Below are 15,865 nucleotides of genomic sequence, written 5' to 3' on the forward strand. Positions count from 1 at the left end.
CAGCCTCCAGGTGCTGCTAATCAAATGCACTTGATTAAATGATCATCACCAAGTGTCACCACCATTATAAAGGCAGAAGTCCCTAGTCTGGAGCATTCAGATTTGTATAAGCACAATGCCATAATCTTGTATGTTCATGACCTGTTTAGAACGATTGGCAGGAAAAAAGCCTTTTTCTTCTAAAAAGAGCACATCAGCACAGCTGAGGTTTGCAAAGTTACATCTGAACGAATTACAGGACATGTGGAACATCTGCACTAAGTAAAAAAACATCAGGAGAAGCATTTCATACCAACCATGAACTACCAACTGTCATGGTGATGGAGGGGTTATGGTTTGGGCTTGTTTTGCATCTATAGCAGCGATCCCCAACTGCCGGGCCACGGACTGGTACCGGTCGATGAGTCCTTTGGTACGGGGCCGCAAGAGTTGAGGCTTGGGTGTGAAATTTATAGTTTTTATCGTTTTTTTAGCATTTTTTTTTTTATCGCTTTTATCGTTAACTCAGTTCCCCTGGGTCTTTCCCCATGTGTTATGAATAAATCTTTTTTTTTTTTTACACTGGTGCTGTTTTTTTGTTGTATTTATCGGCGTCACCTTACAGGCCGGTCCGTGAAAATATTGTCAGACATAAAATGGTTCGTGGCGCAAAAAAGTTATGGACTGCTGATCTACAGGATTTTGGATGCAACCTGAAATCACTGAGTGGCCCTGATCACTGTCTGTAGAACTGGCAGCTTGCACATCTGAAAAGTCCCATTCAGGGGACCCATTTTTGCATAGAAGGCCTTGAATGTATAAGCTAAACTGCATAATGCATATATTACAACAGAATGGTTTTGTATTAGAAGAGACTGGGACCTGAACTGGCCTCCCTGCAGTTCAGGCATTTCACCAGTTTCGATGCTTTCGATGTTCTATTGTGAATAAAATCTGTTTTGTTTTGTTTTTTAGATCTAAAACTTATTGCATTCTTTTTTATTTACATTTAAAGAGCTTCCAACTTTTCTGGAATTAATGTCGTATATATCAGAAAGCATTAGTCCAAGATTTTTGCTGCAACTTTCTACAAGGTGAACTATAGGGTGTTCTTGGTTTTTCACAGGAGTGCATGGAATCCTGTAAAAACTTTTTTCATCATCATTATCATTTTATGACTTCTAATTTTCACTTGATAATTTATAGTCACTGTGTCCATGCTCTAATTGTGACTATAAGTGCCTAAATAACTGGAAATTATAGGCAAGGCAAAGCTTCTTAACTTTTGTAAAAGAAATAATAATAATAAAGATATTTTTTTTAAAAAAAACCTAACAAAAAACAAAATAAGATTGTATTCAAGGTACACAAAGTTTAAAAAAAAAAACTCATTAAAGTCATTGTTATCAGTGCAGTGTGGGTTGTGTGACCCTAATTGAGCTTCCAGCTACTCAAAGAAGCGTTAGCAAGTCCCTCATTGGAACTATGACCAAGCTATTGTGATATAAATTTAAAAAAATATCACACATCTGCTATTATTCTTATCCCAACCAACCTATAAAATGTTCGAGCATAAAGCCCCAATGTCTTCTAAAAGATTTAAAAGATTTATGAAAGATTTATCTTCATCACACATTCATTGATATCACTTTAATCCCATGGGCATTGATGTAGGTGAGGAGGACCTTTGCTCGCCTCTCGATAACATCAATTAGCTTGTCAATGCCCTGACGACCCCCTTGGCTTTCCCAGTATGTCTCGTCAAGGAACAGAGATTGGAGAAGTTTTTCCCTCAGTTTTCTGGTTTTCAGCACAGACACAGCTTGCTCTGGAAACCTAGAAAGGCATAAGAGGAAACAGGAGGAAGTGTAGTCACACTGTAATACTGTGCAGATTCTATACATTAAACATCCATTCGCTTCCGCTTTTCCTTTTCAGGGTCGCGGGGGGTGCTGGTGCCTATCCCAGCAGTCATAGGGCGAGAGGCGGGGTACACCCTGGACAGGTCGCCAGTCTGTCGCAGGGCCAACACACAGAGACAGACAACCACTCACACTCACATTCACTCCTGCATTCACACCTATGGGCAATTTAGATTTTTTAATTAACCTATCCACACAGGACTGTGGGAGGAAGCCGGAGTACCTGGGGAGAACCCACGCAAACATGGGGAGAACATGCAAACTCTAACCATGTAGCTATTTATAGGTTATTTCTAAGCCCAAACTCCCCAACAAGTTTCATCACATCTGACTTTCATTTTTGCAGAATGGAATTAGGCATGTCCAAAATGTAATTCTTCATAGATATGGTAAACATAGGTGGTGACATTGTGATTTAGCTAAACAGTTCCTGCAGTTCCTCTGGTCTGAAGATGCCAATGATAACAGAATGTTTCACTAAAGTCGACTATTAAATAAATTTGTGGAAGTGCCAAACCCATAAAAAATAATTAAGAGATGGCAAAATTAAATGTCTGTATTTTATACCAAGTGGTTATGACATGTTGTCTTTGTACATCAGCAACCTTGAAATCTGAAATGTTTTTGCTTTTTTCTTCTTGGCAGTAAAAACTGCATTTATACAATCACATAACTGGAGGTTTGTGTAACTAAAACATCACTTGAATCAAATGACGGGTTACTCATACTTTTAGCACATTGATGGGTTTTTTTGACATTTTAATAGCTTTTGAGTGGGTAAAAGCTCCCTTCATACAAATTAAATGAAAAGTGAGAACCGTATATCATGTGAAGCAATTGGACAAAGCCTGTCCTACTCTGTACGAGATGACTGTGAATGAACAATGGTAAAAGTTAAAGTGGTGCTCTTACTTAGAGATAGTGTTTTGTGATTTGACTTTAAGGTGCAGTTTTTGCCTGTCTAGAATCAAGATTCACCAGAGCCATGAACAGGTTGCTATTTATTAAATGAGTTTAGATTTTTACGCATTTATATTTTTCAGATAAACTTTGTATCATTACTGCTCAGAATTTGCTTAGAATAAAATGTCAAACATTGGTTATTTTGGCTTTGAGAAAAGTCAGCGAGATAACACCTCTTCTGATCTACATGAAATTAAAGTTCAAGTTCAAATTTTATTTACCACATGCAGGTTGCCCTGCAGTGGAATGAACCAGCCCCCAACCTTACACACACAACACAGACATCACATGGGGATACAAGTCAGAGAACGGTTGCATTACAGAAAACCACTGAAATGTACACTACAATGGGAAAAATAGATATTTATTGTATCCTATGATCTTTCATCGTCTTTTATTTAGAATTTAGCTTTTATGGCTTTATCTTACATGAATTCCAGAATGGAAGGTACATTTTTGCTGGTGAAAACAAGGATTCACATTATGTGTCACATTCATAAACATGTTCTTGCCATACCACAGATTCTCTGCTGTCTCCTTAGCGAGTCCCTGATTTATTGATCAAAAGGATGGATAAAATGAAAGGGATGCCTGTGAAGTGTACGTTTACAAATCCACATAGACCTGTGGTGCATAAAGCGATGTGTTCTCATCATGGGATGTCTAATAATGCAGAAGATGTCTTTTGGCACGTGTTTCTTCACAAACTGCACACTCGACCTGCAAACTACCATTTTTTTTTTAACATTTAAAGTATTGTAACATTATAAGTTAGAATTGAAAATTTTAAATCATAAAGTACACTTTTAACTTTAAAGTTTAAAAATTCACAACCTGCAGTCACTGATTTGTGTGTGGGTTGGCCAATTACTGTGAACCAAATTCAGAGTTTCCGAGCAGATTTGGCATAGATCCCAGATGGAGATTTAAATATGCTTGTTGAGTGTGCTGGAAATTTTCAAATATGTTGTCAAGGGCGGAAATGAGAAAAACAGCTGCTGAAAGCAGCTAAATCCAGACTGTCCACAGATGTTCCTACTCTGTGTGGACATTTTTTTTATCTCAAAAAATAAGTACCAATACACAACTCAGGGTCATTGTTTTGAATGTTGTGCAGATTTTTTTCTTTTTTTTACAAATGTAGAAGACTGTCTGACAAATTATTACTTTTAAACAAGTTGATCTATATGTAAACAGCAAACTGGATTTACACAATTACTTGTTGCTTGCACAGTTTTCAGTGTGTAATCGTTTTAAAGACATTGAAGCTCAAACAACACTTGTAGTATAAACAGCAGCTTTATCACTTGAAGGACATGTTTCAGCCTCTGGCCTTTTTCTGATATATAATTATTTGTAAACATCTGATTGAAATTAATTTGATCTATACCTCATAATAAACAAATCATATAATCTATTTCATTATTCAACACTGCATGGCCAAGGGATTAAAGCTGTATTTTAGGCTAGGAATATATAGTAGTAGGAATATATAATGTTTTTTTAAAACATTATATATTTAAACAGGTTAATTAATTATTAATTCATGTTAATGCTCCAAACTTACTCTTTGATTCCCGCCAACAGCCTGAAGTCCAAGTTGTCCTCATTACGGTCAAAGAATCCCTTGTTGTTGGTGAAGACCAGGTGTCTGGGGTTGTGGCTCCTGTAGATGATGTTTTCTAGCTGTATGTGGTTAGCATCTTGACATTTAGCATGGTAACCCAGTTCAATGCACACATCCTGCTGCCGAGGCCTGAACCCACAGCAACCCTGGTCCAGGCGGTTGTTAATCTAAAAATACAGTTCACACATTTCTTCATTAAATGTTTGGAGATGATATTTTGAGACTAAGAGTGCAGTTCAGAGTGGCATTCACAGAGTTTTCTTATTCAATGGGTTTTCTTTTGCGTTTTTATATTTTTAATGACAAAGGTAAGCACAGTTTTACTCTGAATGGGCTTACTTTGCATTTCTGATGATCTCTCTTTATCATGATCTAAATAATAATTTCATGAATAGATAACATTCAGCTGGCAGTGAAAGAATACAAACCTAGAGAGGGCTGGCAATTGCACTGACTCTATTGTACCACTAGTTTACTGGACATCAACATCAACTAGTCATGTAGACTGCTGAGTCACATGACTGTACAGGAAACTCACTTAAGTATATCAGGCTTCTCCACAGGGAATGACAACCCTATATTTAGCTACAGCCCTCATCCATTCTTAATCCGTTATGTGAAATCACTTGAGTTGTGGAGGTTTCAGACAGTGCTGTCAGAGTAAGACAAGCTGAAATGTCACACATAGATTTAGATGGGACTAAATGCTGCTCACAGGCGTGGTTTTCTAAGGCCTGAGGTTTAGGGTAACCTGGATGAATAAGCATTTGTAAGGCTTTGAATTGGACAAAAATGAAATAGATCCTTATTACCTTGCAAACAAGCATCCATGCAGCTAATAGTAATAAAACAGAGCTTTTCCAGAGCTGTCACAGAAATACAAATGTTATTTGTAGCTTGACTTGATGAAAAATTAGAATTTATTAGTTATTCAAATATCTAAGACGATCGTCTGCCTTAACACTGTAGGGTGCTGGTGTGTTACATTTAACAGAAAACTCAATTGCCATAATAATAACAATAATATTAATAATAATAAAGTTAGACTAAAACTCATTGGAAGTTATTATTGGTTTTAAAATTTATTTTATTTGAAATATAAAACAAGGCAAATATATATATATATATAGACATTCTCAGTTTCCTTCATGTCATGCTAGTTGTTGTTAGAGGAACTGTATGAGTTACATTAACTTTAGTGTGCAGGCATTTTGATCTACAAAACGAGAGGCTAAGTCAGAATTTTAAAAAAAGTACTTTTGTGATAAGAGAGGAGTTTCTTTTCAGTTCACTAATGTCTTTGACAAGATGTTTTGTAACAATGAGGAAATATATGTGAATGATCAAAGTTGTGCCACCATGACCTCAACAGACAATTTAACTTATAAAGATTGTCAGTGTTTCCGAATAAGTATTTTAAGATTCGTCTGTCTACTTTGGTTTCTCTGTCATGATGATGGGGTAAAATGAGTAGTTCTCATAAAATGTGATTTACTGAGGCCTCCCATACAGGAAGCAAGAGCTCTCTTCAGCCAAATGACAATACCACTGAGAATTGTTTTTCTTAATCAGATATTGGAGCACATTTTCTTTAACAGTTACCTGTAACAAAAAGTCAAACAGAGCAAGTTTGCTCCATTCATAGTGATGAATTGCAGAGCAGCCAGAATCAGACTTTGGGCTGATGTTTTGTTGCCAACATCTCTGTTTAAGGGAGTTCTGGTACTCCCCCCATGTTAACTTCAAACTGGTCAAACCTGCAGCAAGGCCTGCTGGGTATAGAGATGCATCCCATGACACAACTGGACAGGACTGCCCATCTAAAGAGGGAGGAAAGAATAATTACATGCTTAGATTTTAGCAGCTGTTTCTGTTATTAACCAGAAAAAGTCTATAAACACTTTTTACACTCATGTTACCAGAACTTATTCCCTGCAATGATGAAGACTGTCCACACACCGATTATCATATTTGCACCCCAAGACCAAATAATGAACTAACTCATAGACATGTAAAAATATTTCTAAATGTATTATGCTAAAAATAAAAAGAGACAGACATTTCCCATAGATGGAAAAAAAATGGTTATGCAAGAAAATGAGGAAAGAGGGCAGAGGTATCCTGTCACTAGCTGAATATGGCCCCGAAATCTGTTTAAACCCTTGGGCTGACACTTTGTGACGTCATCATGTAAAATACATTATTTGCGCTATTTATGAAAAAGGAGGATGTTAGTACTTTTTGGTCCTCTCTTCCCCTGAATATGTGTATAAAATGTGTATTCCCTCAGTTTTTGTTCCTTCTTTACTATTAATGTTATAAAATGACAATGAGCAATGTGAATAATGTTTTTCCATTGAATATGAATTAGGATTAGGTAGTCTTGCTCAAAGACCTAAAGAAAAATAAATAAAAAAATAAAAATATCACATCCACGAGGACACAATGTGCAGGTGACGTTTTGGTGTCCACCCCCAAAGAACAAGGTTCTTCTTGATTCCAAGCCTGAATGAATCTGTATTTCACATAGACCCCATTAGTGGGTTAAGGTAACAAATAAACAGTTTTTATGGTATGGCTAATCTGTAGGTTGCAGTTTCTGTCGCTATATCAATAGACACTGTAGTGACATTTGCACAGTATTCTGATGAAACCAGGCAATGTAGTTAGAATAACCATAAACAAAACCGTATATTTTTAACAAGTGTCAAAAAAGAAAACTTTGTCCATGTGCTTGATGACCTACCGTATAAAAAGCGAAACTTTCTGCTTACAGCTGGCAACGTCCTATTAAGCCCCAGCACTCTGTCCAAATGAAAAGCAAAAACCTCTGTGGTATCCACCGGGCTGTGGATGACTCCACATTGCCCTCCGCATACAGTGCTCGTTTTTGCGTGTTGTTGGTTCGCCTGTTGAACGTTTGTCTCACCCTCAAATATCAGAAGCGAAAGAGCGTATCCATGAGAGACTTCTTTCATGCGCAAAACTTTGGCATCCGCAAGAAAGCGCATGGTTTTCACATCCTGTGCGCTGAACCATGGTGGCGGCCTTTGACTGTATATTCGAATTGAACTAATCTGAGAGTCTGCTTCTTCATGTTTATAAATTTTATGGCTTATATCCAGTGATTTATAGTCAACATCCATGGCTTCCTTCCGTGAAGTTATGGGTGCAAAGTTGCGCTTAATTTGTAACGCATCCCCCTCCAAAGTGCGACGTTTGTCCTGGGTAAAAGACAGATTGGAAGACTTATTTTTTCTCCCTTTTCTCCTCACTTTGGGTCGGATTGTACCTCTTATATGTGCTGGTTTTCGACGCTTAGTTTTTAAGGTTATGTACACCACGTTGTAGCGAGTCGGGACTATGAAGCTCGAATCGTTCTGCAAGTCTAGAGAGTGTGGCTGGCCATCGTTGATCTCCAAATTATACAATCCACGGGTGTGCCGGTACTTCTCATCAATCCTTCGGCTCCGGTGCAGTTGCGAGTATCCAACTTGTGAAAACACAAAAAGCAGATAGATTACACAGACAGACGCAATTATCAAACTTCTTTTTGAAAGAGGGCACCTGCGAAAGTTGCCGGTCAGTTTTAGAATAGGGAAACTTAGCCAACAAAAGTCAGACTTCCCCATTAGAATTTATGTCATTATCACGACTTTGTCCTTTTTGCGACAAACTCTTACTGGGGAGGAGCGCAAAACTTCCGAGGATTTCTGTGAGTAGAATGGAGGGCACAACTGCGCAGTGAATGGAGGGTCATGCTTGGATACCACCCTTCTCGGAAATGAGAAGCAATTTAAACCTTATAGTTTTTTCTCTCCTTCTCTTCAGGTACAGACTTGGCCAATGAGAGCCTAAATTATCAAGTTTTTGTTTTTTAATTAATAATTCAGCCCCGAAAATAAAACACACACAGGCCATGTGATATTCAAACTTCATCAAGTGCACTGCAATATCCCTAAATTAACCTTTGATATTTCTATGTCACGCTATTAAAATCCACATCGAAGCCCATTAGGGTACACCACAACTCCTTATGAAGGTTTATAAGGGGTAATGTAAACGTGTTTTTGAACTTACGCGAGATATAGACATATTTTACAAAAACTGAAATAAGGAAGTTAAGCACTACACAACATATTAACTAGGTTGAAAATGAAATAGTTTAAAACTAAATATTTGATCGCTACATATTATTTGTATGCGTTTCAGGCGACATCTGGTGGTATACTGTCCTAATTCTTCATGGCAACTCCCAAAGCTGTTTACGTTGTGGAGACACAATAGCAGTAAAAAATTTCCTTAGGTGTTGGGAGAATGTGGGGTGGGCGCACCAGTCCACTTAGCCTACAGGATTTCCTTTTCTGAATTACAATAGTTGTGACCAGAGCTCGTCAATATAACTACAAGTGCTGTTTTCCTTGTCATTCATGGCCGACAAAGAGTAGGCCTAAACTAGACGATGTATAGTTAAAATAAATGTGTGTATATATATATATATATATATATATATATATATATACACTGTCGGCTATATATAAGCAAATACTATAAACAGCATTATTTTAAATGTCATAAGATAAATTACTCCAGAAAACAGACATGATAACAAGCCCTCATGGTTGTGTGTTTTCTTGTCTGTAAGTATATGCATATATGCGCTACATCCTCTGCAGCTGTTGTGTTACAAAGTGATTAGATAACTGGCAGCACCTGACTGACTTACCACTGCAGACACAGACAGCCTCCAGCAGTTTTTAATGTTGTAGACCTGAATTATCAAAAGCAAAACAAATATTCTGTTTTAACATGCTCCAAGCAAAATCCTTACTTTTTCTTTTATTCGTCTCTGCCTTATTGATTGCGAGCTGTCATATCGCTGAAGGTTTGTAAAGTATAATTGGTCTGTGATGAATAGGGGCTGCGTGTGGTTGCATTAGGTTAGTTTTTGTTTGAAGTCAGATTTGTTCTTTAACCTCTTGCTGTAAAAACTTTACAGGTGCAGAAGATGGCTACAAAAATGATGGAACCGGTGAACTGGAATCATTTAACATTACTTTTAACTCATCTAGGGCTATCTCACATTTTGCCTATGGAATTACTGCAAATATGGCTGCTGTATTTTTGTATGGAAGCAACTTCGTTCCTGTCAAAAGAGTAGAGACTGGCGATGGTGAGCATATAATTGTTTATTTTTCTGAGAGTTTGGATATTCTTATTTGTGTTATTTTTGGACAAAAGCTCCATTTTAAATGTTTACTTTCCAAGTGAGGAAAATCTACACTATTTTGCAAAGTTTTGAGACCATTTATCTTTGTGTTTTATTTACAGGTATGTTTTTTCAGTGGGTTACCTGTGCAGCAATATGGGTTGTATCTATGTTTGGAGACTTGATGCTTCAGTCACCCAAGTTCTGCCCATTTGCAATGCTTGGAGGTGTGCTTTGGGCCACAGGTATTGTGGAAGTTGAGGGGGGGGTTGTTGTTGTTTGTTTGTTTTTTCTAATTTAACAACAAATAGTTTAATGCCAAAGGTTCCGGAAACTGGACTCTGGTGTCCAGCAGGATGTTGTTCTAAAATTAGGTTATTGATAGTCCCTTGTTGGACATGTGAACAGTTTTAGGGGTGAAATCAGTGTGACCCAATTTCATGCTTTAAATTCATAATGCTATGTGCTTAACGTTGAACAGATCAATGGGTATTTAGAGTGCAATACAAAATGTCCCTAAAACTTTTGTAGTGGCGAGTATTCATTAGTCATGTTGTTAAACAACAAACTGTTCAGGGAATAGTGTGACATAGTTGCTGAGGCAAGAACTGGGACATTGCAGTTCTCCAGGGTTTTCAAATTTGCCAGATCAAAACGTTTTTTAAAAAAATGAATTTAAAATGAATTGAATTGAAAGCTGCTTCATCATAATCTTTGCCATACCTTACTAGACAGAATCAAGTGCCACAGATGGACACAGACTGTTTGTTTCATGAATATCTCTAAATATCAGATATTCACTAGATCCTCATTCAGGTTTGATAGCATTTGATAGTCGATGAGGGTAGATGGCTTGAGTATGAATTGAGGCTGGGGTTTGGGGAAGACTTCAGAGGGGACTGGGAATGGCTCCTGGGTCAGTTAGACTCCATGTACTAATGAGAAGTGAATAAATAAAATATATTTTTGCATTCAGATATAGCAATGGAAATGGTGCAACCCTAACTTTGTCAGTAACAGTTACATGTTAACTTCTTCCATCTATCCATATGGTCTACAGGAAATGTAGCAGTTGTTCCATTTGTTAAAGCTATTGGCCTTGGTCTTGGCATCTTAATTTCAGGATCCTCTAATTTGTTGATGGGCTGGGCCAGTTCAAGGTGAGTTGAGTTAATGGAATGTACACTCTGGATTGTAAATAAAATAATCCTGTCTTTGCATGACTTGGATTGAATGAAAAATAACTGAATTGGTCACTGATTGTGTCTGTCCTAGATTTGGCTGGTTTGGGATTGCTGCACAGAACGTTTCACATCCAATATTAAATTATTGTGGAGCTGGGTTGTGTCTGCTAAGGTAAACCGCGTTTGGAATTGTAATGACCCAGCCTGTGTTGTTTATTTACCCCCAACCCAAAAACAGTGATGGCTACTGTCTGCTGCTGTCATTTTTCAAACCATATCAGCTGGATGTACATGACACTTTTTTTCCCTCCTTTGATTCAGTGGGCTGATCTTTTTCTTTGTGAAAGCGGATGTAGAGCTACTTCACAGTTCAGAAACAATTCCATTACTGATTGACAGAGTGAGTGTGTCACTGACTTATTTTTATCAGCTTGTCGAAGTAGGTTGATTTTAGAAAATACTTTCTTTTTATTTTCTTCCTATTCACTCAAGGCAAAAACTACTTTGTCTTAAAGCCTGTCATCACTTTATCATGTATTTTGTGTGGTGTACATACAAATTGGGTCGATGATTCTCTTTGCAGAGAACAAATTCAGGAAGCTATGGACAAAATTCCTCTGAATCCTGGATCGACACTATTGGACCAAAGAGCAAACGATTCATGTGAGCTCATCTCAATAGGAGCCTCTCAGATGTGTGCATTATTACTATTAGCATTTTTCATTGCTGACAAACAATGGCTACAGCAGCCACTCTGTCATGGATTTTAAATCATAGATGAATGAATACAATTTTACGCTTTTTAATTATTGAAAAAGTAATAAAAAGTAAAACAATTCATTTACATTGCATCTTTTAAATGAAGGTCTTAGTTATTTGTTTAGAAGCTGCCTGCCAGTGTGGTTTTTAGGTGTAACAAGTTTTAAGTCATGACTAAAAACAGTTTCACACATGACAACCTTGCTCTTACTGTGAGTTTTTGTTTTAGCAGCAGAAAAAGACTTAAAATGTGAGCACCAGGCTGTAAATGTAGCAGTCACAGCCGATATTCAATAAATGTAAAAAAAAAACAGAGTGCAAAAATAACATCACTTTTGTGCAGTGTTTTCCTGCATACCCATTTACCCAAGCACTGTCAGTTTTTATCGGCTCTTTGCAATATCTTGGAATTAACCATAGAAATTGAATGATGTATCAGTGGAGATTTAAAATGCATTCTTCATCCAGTTCCTCAATGTATTCTGCCTCCTTTTCACCAGTGGTTTTCTCCTTGCTGTTGTGGCGGGCCTCATGTATGCTTTCTCCATCATACCGTTCCTGTACATTAAGAGCAATTCTGTGCACCATGACAGCATGTTCTATGAATCCAGTGTCTATGGTATGTTTTCTACTCAGGTACCACTTTATGCTGCACTTTTTTTTTTTTTTTTTTTTGCAAAGCTGGCTTGAAGGAAGTATTGAAGAAAATACATTTATCATAGATATAAGGATGATCCAGTTGCTGCTTGATGAAATACTAGTCCCTCCTGAGAACCAGGTGTAATATTTCCAACTTAATTCCCGTTTCTATCTTTCTATCACAGATCTCGACTATGTTCATGCACACTGCTGTGGTATTTTCATTGCAAGCACTGTGTACTTTGCCATCTACTGCGCTGCCATGAATACAAAGCCGAAGCTTTACTCCAGAGCTGTACTTCCAGGTAGAACATTATTTCTGAAAAGGCACTCTTCCAAAGCCTATTGTATGACCGTGATCTTTAGTAATTAATGATTGGGCTGCTTGGAACAAATTTGGAATTCTACTCAGGTTACTGAGTGATGATTTATTGTGAACAAGCAATCAATGTGTTTCCTTGAAGAGACTGAATTTATATTTTTAAATTACTCTAGCCTTTTTTTTTTTTTTTCCTCCAGTGTTTATGAACATGCACTTTGTATGAAAGCTTTCAGTAGCCGTTTTTTTTTTTTTTTTTTTTTTTTTTTTTTCCTTTCCCATGACTGGAGGGGGGAATGTCAGTCCAAATTTTTCTAAAATGTATATTCAGTGACATGAAGTTTAAAGTTTGTGTGTGTGTGTGTGTGTGTGTGTGTGTGTGTGTGTGTGTGTGTGTGTGTGTGTGTGTGTGTGTGTGTGTGTGTGTGTGTGTGTGTGTGTGTGTGTGTGTGTGTGTGTGTGTGTGTGTGTGTTGTTTTTTTTAATTGTTTTCTCAGCGTTCCAATTTTGAATAGTTACAATTTTGCGATTATGTGATGTATGTATGGCAAAAAAGTGGAAACAAGCTTCCATAGTTTTGTTTACTTTCTCTGAGTTCAGGTTCACACCCTACTTGTATACTGGCAGTCGATCAGCGTCACCCTGTTATTACTACTTATTGTGCCAGGTTGCCCTTTACTGTCACTTTTTCAATGGTCAGGGTTGTCAGATGGACTAGACACAAAAGGTAAGACTTTACCCAAAAATACACAGCAGGTCAATCTTGTGGGAAAAAAATCTTTTAAAGCTAATTTTAACCTCTTCCTGTGTGGTTTTGGTATGGCAGGTTTTTGGTTTTTTTTGGGTTTTTTTTTTTTTGGTTAAATAGCATATTTTATGACACCCTGAGATGTGTACCTTTTTAGAACCAAGCTAGTTCCAAAGGTACATAGAGAGTAAAAAATGTGGGGGTTAAGAATATTAGAGTGAAAATGGTGAAAATGTCAAACAAAAAACCCTGAAGCCTTGGACAAAGTACAAAACTAACAGATTTCTATAATGTGTCATACATTTCTCACAGAAGGGAGAGCAGTCTGGATACATTTTGTGAATTCTTTCCCTTGAGTAATGTAACCTGTGTACAATTTTATACTGAATTAGGTAAGACCTCCTGCCAACAATCTTCCGATAGGGAGATCATATAACGGCATGTCACTTGTCCTGTGGCGACTCATAGACACACACTTTGTTCATATTGCTAATCTCTTATTTTGGTTTTTGGTTTTGTTTTGTTTTTTCCTTTCTAGATCAAAGGAATCATAGGAATGTTGTTTGTTTGTTTTTAATGCATTTTTACTCAAACATAAGTACCTTACGGTCTCCTCTTGCTCTTCAGGTCTGTTGTCTGGACTGATGTGGGCAATTGGGACATACTGCTGGTTCCTGGCCAATAACTACCTGAATTCTGTCATTACATTTCCAATTGTCACAGTGGTAAGTGCAACATATTCTGACAGCTGGGAGGATTCAATTAATAAGTAAAACAATGAACATTCTGAAACTACTTGGACTGCAGATTGATATTGAAGGTTTTCACATTGTTCTGCATTACATGAATATTTTCAAAAGAAGTTGGATCTAAAATACTGACAGCATTTTAAGGGTGTGTCAGAGAGACTTAATTTATCCCCAAGGGCAATTAAGATGATACCTTGTCGACCTTGTTTTGTATACAATACAAAAACATCACATTGGGGAGACAGGTCAGGCTAGGTTTCACTGACCGGTCGTTAGCACGAGCAGCGACCCAAACTGAAACAATGGAAAATGCACAACATGAGGAAAGAAGAGGGGGGGAAGAAAAAAAAGAAAGAAAAAAAAAACTCCCCCCAGAATGAACTCCAACAGGGAGATCAGTTTGACAACAGGGAAAAAAAAAAACACCTGAGCACATGGATCATGACATCTCACAACACAGAAGACATAAGCTATTGAGCTACGATTTGCAGCTTTCTTACCAAATTGCATTTCCCCAGAAGCAATGTAGCTGGGGTAAAGCATGTTGCAACAAGATCAATTAAGTGTATCCTTCATACATGGAAAAAGCCATTAGGGCTTAAATATCATAATCTAGATTGTCTATTGCATTGAACCTTTAGTGAATGTTCGATGTGTATGCACAGCATAAAGTGCTAAACGGATCAGACACTGTTGGAACAAATGGCTAACCCATTTATATCCTGTTCTTTTAAGCTGGTACTTTAGTTTCATCAAGTCAATGGTCTAAGCTCAAACAGCTTGTTTGGTTTCCTTTCTTCAGGGCTATGGTCTGGTTGCTGCTCTGTGGGGGTGCCTGGTGTTTAAAGAGATTAAGGTAACGATCAAAATATTAGCTAGTCTTGTTTCTTGACTGTACAGTAGCTCAAAGGCTTGCATGTAAGTGTGCCGTTTACAAAGGGGAGATTCTAAACAATATCAAGTTAAACTGCAGTTGATCAGGAAGGCATTTACCATCCCAAAAGGAGGAATTTTTAATTAAATGTTTCTGAGAAAAATCATCCTCAGATGATTAACTTCTCCCACTTTCTTTCCGCAGGGCTTGGCGAACTGCCTGATCTTCTCATTGGCCTCATGTGTTGTGCTGACCGGATCTGTGCTGACTGCCATATCAAATCTCTAATAATGCAGAACAGTCAAACATCTAATTTTCTCCATTTTTGTTTTCTGTATCAGTGAGGAGAAAAGGCAGTGTTTGCTTTTTATAAATGCATTAAATCATGTTTAGAAAAATTGAAATATAATTATAAACCTTTTTAGTTGCATAGCAGAAACCTTATGCTCTGCAGTTAACTGTTAGGAAAATATTTAAAGTGGATTTGCGTCTGGACTTTGAAAATCTATTTGGTTTGTTACTAACAAATAAATAGCACAAATGTCACATTTAATGCATCACACAGCAGCTGCTGTTTTCACTAATCGGGACTGGCTTTTCCAGCATTGCAGAGGTTGTGTATATATGCCACTGAGGTCTACTTTACAGATGTAAGAAAAAGATGGTTAATGCTAGACTGAATACTGCAAAATTGCTATTAAAACACTTGAAATTCCACCAATAGCATCTCTCACATTTCCTGGGGTTTGTATGCAGAAAAAGATGGTCAACATGATGTGCTTGATTTCTGGGATGGAATAGCTTTTTCTGGGATGGAATAGCTTGGGGTTGGGGGGGGTCAGAACATGCATACTTCATAGAAGTGCTTTTATGGCTTCATTGGACAGGTACAG

General features: G+C 37.4%; 2 protein-coding genes across 2 annotated transcripts; one reads left to right on the forward strand and one right to left on the reverse strand.

Moving 5' to 3' along the window:
- Positions 1–520: 520 nt before the first annotated feature.
- Positions 521–8,262, reverse strand: gask1b (golgi associated kinase 1B). The gene is made up of 4 exons (XM_026182742.2): positions 7,238–8,262; positions 6,094–6,311; positions 4,432–4,658; positions 521–1,815 (listed from the first exon to the last, which is right to left on the reverse strand). Exons 1-4 carry the CDS (start codon positions 8,121–8,123, stop codon positions 1,608–1,610), a joined length of 1,539 nt encoding a protein of 512 aa, XP_026038527.1. The 5' UTR covers positions 8,124–8,262; the 3' UTR covers positions 521–1,607.
- A 907-nt stretch (positions 8,263–9,169) lies between these two features.
- Positions 9,170–15,689, forward strand: tmem144b (transmembrane protein 144b). Its single transcript, XM_026182750.2, has 12 exons — positions 9,170–9,376; positions 9,491–9,664; positions 9,823–9,945; positions 10,761–10,860; positions 10,976–11,056; positions 11,206–11,284; positions 11,468–11,547; positions 12,144–12,262; positions 12,468–12,587; positions 13,977–14,074; positions 14,901–14,954; positions 15,177–15,689. Exons 1-12 carry the CDS (start codon positions 9,301–9,303, stop codon positions 15,258–15,260), a joined length of 1,188 nt encoding a protein of 395 aa, XP_026038535.2. The 5' UTR covers positions 9,170–9,300; the 3' UTR covers positions 15,261–15,689.
- The last annotated feature ends 176 nt before the right edge of the window (positions 15,690–15,865 follow it).

This window comes from Astatotilapia calliptera, chromosome 2 (genome assembly GCF_964374335.1).
Source record: "Astatotilapia calliptera chromosome 2, fAstCal68.1, whole genome shotgun sequence".
In the NCBI taxonomy this organism is placed as follows: domain Eukaryota; kingdom Metazoa; phylum Chordata; class Actinopteri; order Cichliformes; family Cichlidae; genus Astatotilapia; species Astatotilapia calliptera.

Bases quoted from the DNA above. Each gene is read 5' to 3' on its own strand.
- gask1b (XM_026182742.2), bottom strand. From the start codon at position 8,123: ATGGGGAAGTCTGACTTTTGTTGGCTAAGTTTCCCTATTCTAAAACTG. The intron at 4,659-6,093 runs GTAACTGTTAAA...CTGTATTTTTAG, and splicing joins TGTTTGACTTTTTGTTACAG to ATTAACAACCGCCTGGACCA. The intron at 1,816-4,431 runs GTAAGTTTGGAG...ATGCCTTTCTAG, and splicing joins CTGTTGGCGGGAATCAAAGA to GTTTCCAGAGCAAGCTGTGT.
- tmem144b (XM_026182750.2), top strand. From the start codon at position 9,301: ATGCTCCAAGCAAAATCCTTACTTTTTCTTTTATTCGTCTCTGCCTTA. The intron at 10,861-10,975 runs GTGAGTTGAGTT...TGTCTGTCCTAG, and splicing joins ATGGGCTGGGCCAGTTCAAG to ATTTGGCTGGTTTGGGATTG. The intron at 11,057-11,205 runs GTAAACCGCGTT...CCTTTGATTCAG, and splicing joins GCTGGGTTGTGTCTGCTAAG to TGGGCTGATCTTTTTCTTTG.